The following is a 12212-nucleotide window of genomic DNA, read 5'->3' as shown; positions in this document are numbered from 1 at the left end:
AATATTTTGCTTTTGCTTTTCCCATTCAGAGCTTCAGTTCACTTGGACTTGATGTTGTCAATGGTATGAGGTAGGACTCAGGTTTCATATTTTTCCCATAAGTATATCCAGTTGACTCAGCACCATCTGTTGAAAACAATTTCCTTTTCTTACTGCTGTGCAGAGATGCCTCTGTCATAAATTAAGTATCCAGATGTGTGAGAATCTGTCTCTCATCTCATTCTGTCTTAGTCTTTGTGTCAATATTAATATTTTAATTACTAAGATTTATAATAATTTTTGATATCCAGTAGAACAATTTCTCCTATTAAGCTTTTTCCTTACTGTGGTAAAATATATATAAAATTTATAATTTCAACCATTTTTTCTATTTATTTAAAAATTTAATTTGTTTTCAAATTTATATCCAATTTAGTTAGCATATAGTGCAATAAAGATTTCAGGAGTAGATTCCTTAATGCCCCTTACCCATTTAGCCCATTCCCCCCTCCCACAATCCCTCCAGTAACCTTCTGTTTTTTCTCCATAGTTAAGAATCTCTTATGTTTTGACCTCCACCCTGTTTTTATATTATTTTTGCTTCCCTTCCCTTATGTTCATCTGTTCTGTATCTTAAAGTTCCTCCTATGAGTGAAGTCATATGATATTTGTCTTTCTCCAACTGACTTATTTTGCTTAGCATAATACCCTCGAGTTCCATCTACATAGTTGCTGATGGCAAGATTTCATTCTTTTTGACTTCTGAGTAATACTCCATTGTGTATATACACCACATCATCTTTGTCCATTCATCTTTTGATGGACATTTAGGCTCTTTCCATACTTTGGCTATTGTCGGTAGTGCTGCTATAAACATTGGGGTGCATGTACCCCTTCGAAACAGCATACCTGTATCCCTTGGATAAGTACCTAGTAGTGCAGTTGTTGAGTCGTAGGGCAGTTTTACTTTTAATTTTTGAGGAGCCTCCATACTGTTTTCCAGAGTGGCTGTACCAGTTTACATAATTTTATCCATTTTTAAGTGTACTATTCATAGCATTAAGTGCATTTACATTGTTGTGCAGCCATCACCATCTATCTTCAGTACTTTTCCTCTTGCAGAATTGAAACTCTGTACCCCTTAAATACTGTGTACTTCTGCCCTCCTTTCAGTCCTTGACTACTACCATTCCACTTCCTGTCTCTTTGAATTTGATAACTCCAGGCACCTCATATGGATGGAATTGTACAGTATTTGTCCTCTCGTGACCAGCTTATTTCACTTAGCATAATATCTTCAAGGTTTATCCATGTTGTAGTATGTATCAATTTCTTTCCTGTTTAAGGCTATTGAATAATATCCCATTATACGTTTATGTCACATTTTGTTTATCCATTTGTCAGTCTCGATTGACACTGGGTTATTACCAGTTTTTGGCTATTGTGTATAATCCTATCAAGTTTTTCTTCTTCAAGAGAATATGGTCTATTCTTGATTCTTGGCATTCCATTTACATTTTAAAATCTACCTTTCAGGTTCCAGATCAATAATGGAGAACAGACATCTTTTCGTTATGTAATCTTTAATTTATGGACGTAACTGTGTTTGTTTATTCATTTTATTTTCTTGTACTAATAATTTTCTACATAAAGATCTTGCACGTCTTTTGTGACATTTATTTTATATATACTTGATAGTTTGATGTTACTTTTGATGGCATCTCTCTAAAAGTTTTTATTTTTTTAACCAGTTGTTGATGGTGTGTAGATGTACATATACAGTCTACAGTTGATTTTTGTGTATGTCCTTTGTTTAGCAACTTTGCTAATAAGCTCGCATATTTCCTATAATGCCTATAAAGGTTTAAAAAGTTTTCTGTATGCAGGGTCATATTATCTTCATGCAAATATAGTTTTATTTCTTCCTTTCCAATATATATACCCTGATTTCCCTGTGCTACTCTGTACTTGATAAGACTGCCAGTACAATATTGAATTAAAGTGGTAAGAGTGGGTGTCATCTCATTCTCTGTCTCAAAGGGAACAATATGGCATTTTGTTATTAAATGTAGTATTGTTGTGTTTTTTTCTGTAGATGGCCTTTATCATATTAAGGAAGTTATTTTTTGTCCTTATTTGCCAAGAGTTTTTAAAATCATGAATGGATGTTTAATTTGATCAAATACTTATCCAGCACTAATTGAGATAATCCTATTATTTTTCTCTTTTATTCTGTTAACAGAGTGAATTAAAAGCACCGAATAGAAAAGAAAGGTTGAACATTAATGAGCAAAGCATCATCTCAGAATATTAAGATTTTCCCCCTTCCTAGTTCTCTGTTGAAAATAGTGTGTGAGCCTATCATTCCTACTGGAATCATATTGTAATTTAAACCACATTTTTGTTAAAGGAACACCTACTAACTTTTAAAAATACTTCCTCCTTTAGAGTTGAAGTCTATCATTTATAAATGGAGATATAGCATGTAAATTGGGAATAGCAATTGATGCCACATGAACTGGCAAATACATGTATTTTTTGAATATTTTAGTTTTATAATTTTTAAAACATTTGGATCTGAGTCACATATTTTGGTGGTGGCATTTTGGAATCCTCTGCTAAGAGCTGGATCCATCACTTTCTAGTAGGACCTAGAAATAGATTTCAGGCTTTAGAGGCATAGAGGATATATGTGGTTTATCGAGAACATCGTATGTCATTAAGCAAATAGTGCCATTCTTTTGAATGTTGTAAAAAATCTATCTCAGTGCAATTTTATTGCCGCCTTTTACCAATTTTAATTCATGAGTCTCCTTGTAGAAAGGCCTCAGCTTGACCTAGTGGGTTTTGATGTAGTCAACTAGATGGCGCATAATTCCCTTTTAAGGATGAGGGTGTAAAAGTCTGTGAATCAGAAGGTCAGATGCCTTTGTGGATAAAATGCCTGTTTTATAGATTACTTAGTAGGTGTTCACATAGCGTGTGGGAGTCTTCTAGCTTCTTTGCTGCTGCCTTTTAGTCTGTAAGCCATGATAATTTTGAAATTGCTTTGGTCTGAATGGAATCATTGATGATAGAGTTAATTCAGAGAAAATAAATTCTGTATAATGAAGAGGTGGTGAATATGAGCTACCAGGAATTCACTCTGCGTTGTGACTTGAGAGTCACTTACCAAGCAGTTATTGGTCTTTGAGCCTATTTTATTTCACAGTCACCTGTGATTCTAGGTTGCCAAAGCTGAAGACTTCCTTCTCAGCTGATGTTGAATATTGTTGGTTAAGCACAAACGTCATTATCAAGAAAACAGGAAGCCATGTAGGAGAACGTGCCAAATGGTAAATTAATACTGTAAAGGAAACTGACGCAGACTCAGGGAAGGAACCTTGGACTCATCTACTTTGTTCTTTTTAGATGGCTTAGAGAGTAGAAATGGTTTAAATCATTCTTTTTTTCGCCCGGAAAGCAGATCAAATAATAGGGTTAGTGTTATATTGCAAAGCATGTATTTTACTTACATTTTGCATTATCTTAAAAATGCTAATGTCTTCAAGGTCGTAGAATATCTTTGTATAACTTTGTTAACCCAGATTAATTCTTGGCTGTCACTAAAATCATATAAACTGTAGGGAAATTGCCAACTTTTCCTGTTTATAGTGATACCTTAATAATTTGAGTCAGATCTCAGGAGCTATGAGCAAGTAACAAAGAGGATTCAAATCCAAATTTACTTTCACTGTTCATTTAAAGAGTTTGCTAAATAAGTCAAGAGTGTTACCATTGTAGAGCCTTTTAAAATCCAGTTAGGTCCTTTTCCCTCTTTTGTATCATTGATTTACATGTATACAGTTCTTATACTTATTCCTGATAAATCACTTTCTTTTCACTAAAGCTGGTAGGGTAGAACACTGTTTTTGGCAACAGTTTTTTAGCCTTTACTTTTGATTATTTTAGGCACTTAATAAGATGGCATTTACTGACAGATTTATAATTCACATTTTTTACTAATTCTGATGGTTTCCCCTTTAAATATTGAGAGATGATTTGGAGTGGTGTTTAAGGAAGTGGGCTCCAGAGCCAAACATCCTGGATTTGGATCCAGTCCCTAACTAGCAAGATACGCATCTTCCCTGTGCCTCAGTTTCCTCATCTGTAAAGTGGAGGTAATAATAGCATCTATCTCTGGAGGTTGCTGTGGGTTTAAGTAGTTCAGTCTAATTAAAGAATTTAGAATAGTACCTGCCACATAGCAAATGCTCAACAAATGTTAGCGCTTGTTGTTATTATTTATTTANGACCTGAGCTGAAGTCGGACGCTTAACCGACTGAGCCACCCAGGCGCCCCTGTTTATTGTGAAAATAGAGTAATTTTAGGAAGTGACTTTAAATATAAATTCTGGGTCACATGTACAGCTCTTCAAAGGGAGGACCTCTTACAAATAATCACACTTTTATCTTAGAAGTGAGGATAAGAGTATCTTCTTAATTCCAGTTAAATCACTAGTTTTTGACATGAAAACAGCACAAAACTGGGAGTCAGTTTATAGATTCATTCAGCAAAACTTTATCTCCATACATAGTTGTTGGAGTATCCACATCCTAGACACCAGTGCTAGATGCTGGAGATTTACAGATGATTGAAGGATGCCTGGGTCAGGGAGACTAAGATATGGCCAGAGTGCTCTGGAAGTGCTTTCCAGTCCCAGTGCACTCACTGAGTAACTGTGAGACCCTTGGGCTTCACTGTCACCATCTGTAAAATGACAGTTGCTGAGTTTAGTTTATGATGATAAGTATATCCTAAAATGTCATCAAATGCTGGATGCTTAGTACACATGTGCTAGATGCTATACTAGGACATTTAAACAAAAAGTATAGAACAGTTTTAGCACCAAGAATCTTATCACCTGGTTGGGAAGACAAACCACAATTGGAAAGTGGACAAATAATAATCTTGGGAGTCATGTGATTAGATGTAAGCTAAGAGGTGGTAGGGACGAGAGTACGTGGGGGTTATTATGCTTAGCATTTTACTGTATGTGTGGTTAGCTGGCTCTGAGTTCTGTAACAGGCACTATTCTGCCTGCTCTGATGCTTTCAGGAATTCCCACTTGAAAGTTCCCACATGCATACTCTGTAGAATGTGGTAGTTTAACTCCCTTTGTTCTCCCATGTGTTAAACTTTAAAATAGTGTATTCCCAGCATATTGAGGTGATTAGAATTTAGTAAAAGATACATTTTTTAGAACATAGTTCTTCATCTAAAAACTTTTTTCCCAATATAATGCCAAGATTTTTTTTGTTGTTGTTCTCATTACTGCTGAGTTCTGTGCACTTAGCACAGTGCCTGACAAATGGTAAGCACTCAGGAAATATAGTTGAGGGACAAATTTGAAATTATATTTTGTTGTCAACAATTTTTAGTGATTTCATATTATCTTATTATTAAAAGATACTCAATTTGGAATACTGCTTGTTTTTTTTTAAAGTTTATTTATTTTGAGAGAGAAGGGGAGAGAGAGCGAGCTAGCGAGCATGGGAGAGGGGGACAGAGAGAGGGAATCCCAAGCAGGCTGTCAGCATGGAGCCCAACGCAGGGCTTGAACCCACAGAACTGTGAGATCATGATCTGAGCCCAAGTCAAGAGTAGGTCACTCAACCGACTGAACCCCTGGAATTTTGGTTTTTAAACCTCAGATCTAACTGTTAGGACAAGTTGCCATTATAAAAATAGAATTTTAATGAAGCCAGTAGCTTTTTCATATTCCTGAAAGGAAATGATTTTCGAGATGAATGAACTTCTCCACTGTGTTAGTTATCTGTTACTGACATCTGATTGCAGCATCCCTATACCAGGGCTGCCTCACCAGGCCGTTCCCAAAACCTGACACAGAGAAACTGCAAGGGATAATAAATATTAGCAGTGTGAAGTTTTGTGATATCATAATATAAAGACTTTCATACATATTTTACTTGAAGAGTCCTCATCAGTTGATTATCTGGCAGTTTTTCAAATATAAAAAGAATCTACTTAACTTTAAAAATACTTATGTAATTATAAAATAGTTCATGTTCATCACAAAAATCAAAACAATGCAGAAAGGTTGTCAAAGAAAGTTGTAAAAATGACTCCAAATCCTGCCACATTTGGTGACTCTCCTTCTGAAATCTGTTTGTATGCATAGACATACATACATATAGATCTGTCTTTTCTATAAGTGGAAGCATACTGTTCATATGTGTTTTTTCCATCTTTTTTTTTAACTCATGCCCTTTTTTAAGTAACAGAAAAGCTAATGCCCTACTTTAATGTGATTTGAAATTTCACAGTAAATTAAATAACATGACCAAAACCAAGGTAATTTAAGAAGAGGAAATATTTTTAGTTTAATTCTAAAAGAACCTTCAGGTAACATGACATTTGGCTTGTTTCCCGTAAAGCTGATGATCCTAGGTAATATGGAAGATAGAGCACAACAGATATTACAAATAATTTGCTCAGTGTTTCATTGGAGAAGCTGAGCACTGTTGAGACAGAGGCCTGCTAATGGCAACTTAGTCTTTCCCCTGTTGCCTTGAATAATTAAGTTCTTGGCCCCAAATTTGTATATTCCTCTCAGCAAAACGGGACCCCTGCAGTTAACTGGAAATTAGCCATTTTAACTTGGGAATGCTCTTTGGGGAGTTTGACCCCTGCGCACATCCCCACTCCAAGTAAGTGATCTTTCCAACAGTATATAGCACTCTAAAGTGAGTTTTGGCAAATTTTTCTTCTGTCTTTTCTGTGATGTTTTCATGGCCCTTATGGACTGGCTGGCCCCTCCGTTACTAGGGCTGTGTTTCCATATACGATTTGGCTGTTGTCTCACACTCTACACTCTTGATTCCCCTTCTTCCTAAACTTGCTCTCCTTCTAGTCATCCCTAGTCAGTTTTCTAGTGTGTAGGATGGCTTAGTGTTGATCTGGCTGTATTTTTCATGTATGCAAGACAGAAAAAAGACTTTCATGCTGTTCCGGCATCTTGGCTCCTCTCCGACTAGTCACCTAGTCGTCCCTAGTCAGTAAATCCATGCCTCCCATTGGTACCGCAGCTTCCCTAGCCCTAGTGTGTCCATCATCTTTCTTTCCTGAAGTGGTCTCCTGTTGGCTTCTGTTGACTTCTTTACAGCCTTTTCCCCCATAAAGTAGACAGGGTGATCTCTTAAAAAGCACAGAATCAGATGATCTTACTCTTCTTAAAACCCTCCTTTGAGCTTGGAATAAAACCTGAATTAATTGCCACCACCTACAAGGCTCTGCGCGATCTGTCCCTTGCTTACCCCCGTCCTAATCTTTTGCTGTTCTCTCCCTCATTCACTCTGCTCTAGCTGCATCGCCCAGACATACCAAGATTTCTTCCCCCAGATATATGCAGCTCATCCCTGCCTTCACGCCTTTGCACCAGCTGCTTCCTCTGCCTGGAGTGCTCTGCCCCAGAACTCGCCTTGGTGGCCCCGTGGCGTTCTGCAGGTTTCGGATTTCACCTCCTCTGAGGTCTTCCCCAGTCTTCCAGTGCAATGTAGCCCCCGTTTCCCTGCAACATCACTTTATTTCCTTCATAACATTTAGCAATTTTGGACCATCTTTATATCTTCCTCTCTTGTTTATCACTTCTTTTTCTTTTGTCAGAATTTAAGTTCCATGGGACTGTAGATCTTGTCTGTCTGTGCACCCTGTATTCCTAACACATAGAACAACGCTCAGTATATCTTACCTAAGTGAAAAACAAAAAACAAAAAACAAAAAAAACCCCAGCGAGTGAATCACTCAGGTGGAGAAATGTGCTTTTTAACACCCTAGGGTGGCTGGAGCCAAGCTGTTCACATAGGAAGGGAGGAAGGAGGAGGGACAGAGCACAAAACACTGTTTTAGCCCAAGTTAAAGCATAGAGGAAATAATATAAAACATGGCCCCACAGTGAATGTAACAATTGAGAAACTAATTTCACATTGAAGAAGGACTAGTTATTCAAACAAACTAGAATCAGATTAATCCTCAGAATTTCCTGTGCTATTAATAACTTCGGTTGCTAAGCTGTATAAGATAGGTAGATAATTTGATATTCATGATTGTGAATGGTGTTTATTTTATTTTATTTTTTATTAAAAAGTAATTTTAAAGCATTGTTCGTGGAACATATGCAAGAGAAGAAGTTCTTAGTGTTGTTTGCAGGGCCATTTCTCTCATTAGATTATATTTTGTAATGCTTTAATTTATGTGTTTTCCGTAAGTGTTTTCAAATAACTGCTGTGCTGTGGTCTAGAAAAGATATACTATAAGGGAAATATTTTAGTACCTTTAATAAGATATGCCCTGAAGAATTTTTTTTATATTGAACAGTAAAGGAAAATGTGTTCTTAAAGCCTATAAGAAGTTAAAATCAGGTTACTCTGCAATCACTAGTGCAGCTTTGTTGTTTAGTTTATAAACTGGTGTTTTTTGTTGTCCCTTAAAGATAAGAGGAAAAATCAGCCTATTGATTTGTGAAAATACATCTAAGTTAAGCTTTCTGTCTGGTTCTTTACTCTTTTTCCATTTTGGGAAAAAGTTATGGTAAATCTAATATGAGATCTGAGTTAGTTTTTTAGAGTCCACATTTCTAAAGTTTATTTTCAAATGACTGTTGCCTTCAGAGTGGCCATCCAAGGGAGGTGTACATTAATTCCAACAATGCTTCCATTCCTTAAAATACTCTTTTCAGAGATGCCTCATAGTCAGTTTTGGAATTATGAAGGGAACTTAGTATTTTTTGCTTTACTTTATAATTGAAAAACCTCAGTTTTTAAAATCAAATGAAGACATATAATTTCCTTACTTGACTTCAAATTGGTATTAATTAATGAAGCCAGTTCGGCCCTTATGCCGTTGAAGTTAGGACTTGTGAGATCAGGAACGATATTTTGTAAGCTTGTTTAAAGAACAAAGAATATTGTTTAACTTTGTGAAGTAATAGATTGAAAAGAAACCAAACACCTGAGTGACCGATTCACCCCATTTTAAATTTGCATTTTATCTGAAACTGAGGGCAGTGCCTTGTGCCCCACCGTAGATGGAAGACAAGGGGGTGCCAGATCTAGAGGAAGCACCTTCCCTTCAGAGAGAAAGAGGAAATGACCTGGTATCAGGAAAAAAGGCCAGATGTGGGCTCTTTTTAGTACTGGGTGAAAGCTAAGAGTCTATATTTAAAATCTGTCCATAAAACGACTCTTCTTTACAATTCTTGGCATCAAAGACTACAGACCTGTTTGGGATGATAACACCTAGTTTAAAAGTCCAGATATACTCACTTGAGCTTTATTGGCGTTTGTTGTTAGAAGGCATGTAAATTCTGGGGCACCTGGGTGGCTCTGTCAGTTGAGCATCTGACTTCGGCTCAGGTCATGATCTCACAGTTCGTGGGTTTGAGCCCTGCTTCAGGCTCTGTGCTGTTAGCTCAGAGCCTGGAGCCTACTTTAGATTCTGCATCTCCCTCTCTCTCTGCCCGTACCTCATGCTCTGTCTCTCTCTCTCTCTCAAAAATAAATACATGTTAAAAAAAATTAAGAAAAAAAAAAGAAGGCATATAAGTTCTATTGTGAGATAAATGGATCATTTAAGTCCGGTCTTTCTCTCTTGGCCTCGATGACCATCGAGGGCTTTTATTTTTTTGTTTTATAAGCCAGTGCTTTAATCTTTTCTCTATAAGGATCACTTTTTAATTTACTTTATTAAATACCATAAACATGTGAGTTTTTTTTTTTTTTTAAAATCTTCTCTCTCTCTCTCTTTTTTTTAAAGCTGCACCTCATTGACTCCTGGACCTAACTGTGACCGATTTAAACTGCACATACCGTATGCTGGAGAGACATTAAAATGTAAGTAAATGATGCCTATTTTATTGAAAATGTACATTACAGTGCTAGTTATCAGACTTTGTGTTTCAGTTTTTATTTCTGGCTATTAGGTATTATCACTAGGATTTACCACTTAAAATTTTTTTTTTAATGTTTATTATTTATTGTTGAGAGACAGACTGTGAGCAGGGGAGGGGCAGAGAGAGAGGGAGACACAGAATCCAAAGCAGGCTCCAGGCTCTGTCAGCACAGAGCCCGACATAGGACTCAAACTCACGTGCTGTGAGATCACGACCTGAGCCGAAGTCAGATGCTTAATTGACTGAGCCACCCAGGTGCCCCTAGGAAGGCAGCTATGCTCACCACTATATCACCAATGCCACCCAGGTGCCCCTAGGATTTACCACTTTTAAAAATTTGTCTTTTAATCCAAGTTCTATTCAAAGTAAGGCAGTTGGTAGGGAATAATCTGTGGTCAAATAGGCATATACCGAAATTCTTAATTTTTAGGTCTGTGTAGTAATTCTTGTATTCTTTTTCCCCCATCGACAGAGCTTATGTAATTCCCAAACAAAGAGAGTCCATTGCTGTATAAGACCTGACTATTAGGTAGGAATGGCTGTTAACTCCCTTCTGGAACTATGGGTGCCAAGAACCAAGTGTTGCTGATATACTCCTGAATGCCACCTGAGCATAAGAGTCCTACCTCAGAGACTCTTGGCATAGGTTAGGATTGTCAACAGGTTACCTCTGATACAGCAAGGGTTGGAAATGCAAATGGCTACCACGGCCAGACTAGTAACAGAAATGAGAGGAGCAGGCTAGGTGTGGCAAATTGGGGCACAGCTACCCTGTTTTGATGGGACTGCCTCTATTGAGAGGAAATCTGAACTTTTATATAAATTCTTTCATTTTAGGATCCCAATGACTTTTTCAAAAATTAGAAACGTAGTGTGGGCCAACACGAAGCAGGTCAAACCAAATGTGCATGGGGTCTGGCTGGAGCTCTTCGACTACTGATTTGTGACCTTGATGAAGAGTAGGCAAGACCTGTTGTTGGGTTTAGTCCACTGTCTACAACATCTGCTTATGTTGTATCAGCCCTTCTCTGCTGTTATTACCAGTGCTGACGTTCTAGTGCAGCGTGGAGATGATGGGGGCTTTGGTGGGTTAGTCCCAGTCTCATCAGGAATTTTCTCTCTTGAGCCTATTCTTGTGGTAAACAGGGCATTGAAGTCTCTTTGGTCTTAAACAGAAGAATAAAGAACATAAATGTTAAAGATGGGACAGATGAGTAAATAGTGCCTTGTGGACTCTTTTTAAGTTACAGGCCAACAGGGGCTACATCTTAATATTCTGTAGCATCACAGATGCAACATTAAGTGAAAAATGTAGGACATGCTGACTTGTTAACCTGGCATTATTATTAGATCATTCTCTGGAAACCATTAAAATACATAAGAATTTCACCTGCCTGAGGTAGTGGGACATTCTAGATTGTTCTTGAAAAATTATTAACTAAATTTAAAAGAAATGATCAAACTAAATTACTCACGTTGTTAAAAATGTAAAAAAGTTCAGAATTTTTTACACGTGAAAGCTGTAGTCCTCTGTTAGGTTTCTTCCCAAGCCCAATCCTGTTTCCTAAGGGAGCCACTTACATTTTCTTTTTTAAATTGTTTCAGTATGTAGTTCTGGGGGTGTTCTCCATATATCTAAATAATGTTTATGCCTTTGTTTCTTGACTTACCAATTTTAAATATTATTATCTTTGGACTCTGTGCTCTGATACATGAAGCATTGGCCTGTCTTTGCTGAATGCTGTATCTTTCTCTTTCTTCCTCTTCAGTGCAGTTACATCATCACTATTGGCTCCTGTGTTGGTTACGCTGTAGCTTGAACATTTTCCCTTTCTTTTTTAAGGACCGCCGAAAGCATTGTATGGCACAGCTAAATGAACAGCCCCTAAAACATTCGTAGTAAGTGCCTGGCACGCAGTTAGCCCCATCTCCGTGCACTCGTGACAGCTACTTGGTATACATTTATTTACTTTCCCACTGACCATAGAGAGTGTCTTGGGTCCCCACTTTGTGAGGTGAAGGTATTAGCTCCCGCCCTTCCCTCCACGCCTCTTCTTTCACCTCCCAGGTATTGTATTCTTTTCCTTTTGAGTTGTCAAAATGAATAACTTATCATTTATTCTAAACCTAGAGTTGTCTTCTGTGCTTTATTTATAAATTGCTTGAATGCTTCTGTACAGTTATCACTGTGGGATTTGCCTGTATCATTCTCTTGGATTTGACCTTGTATTGTAGTCTGTGTATTGAAAATTCTAGTTTTGTAGAATTAAAACAGGATTGCTT

The 12212-nt window shown here is 37.3% G+C and overlaps 1 protein-coding gene across 1 annotated transcript in view; it reads left to right on the top strand.

Annotated features, from left to right (window-relative positions):
• The window catches only part of BABAM2 (BRISC and BRCA1 A complex member 2), a 397283-nt gene that overhangs the window by 30127 nt on the left and 354944 nt on the right, over window positions 1–12212 (top strand). The window contains exon 3 of the mRNA XM_077774132.1: window positions 9794–9870. Coding sequence (XP_077630258.1) covers window positions 9794–9870 — 77 coding nt within the window. The remainder of the gene's footprint in view (window positions 1–9793; window positions 9871–12212) is intronic.

The sequence above is a fragment of the Crocuta crocuta genome, unplaced genomic scaffold, assembly GCF_008692635.1.
Source record: "Crocuta crocuta isolate KB4526 unplaced genomic scaffold, BGI_CrCroc_1.0 scaffold246, whole genome shotgun sequence".
Lineage (NCBI taxonomy): Eukaryota > Metazoa > Chordata > Mammalia > Carnivora > Hyaenidae > Crocuta > Crocuta crocuta.
Note: the sequence above shows the minus strand (reverse complement) of the source record. Positions and strands in the feature narration are given on the sequence as shown.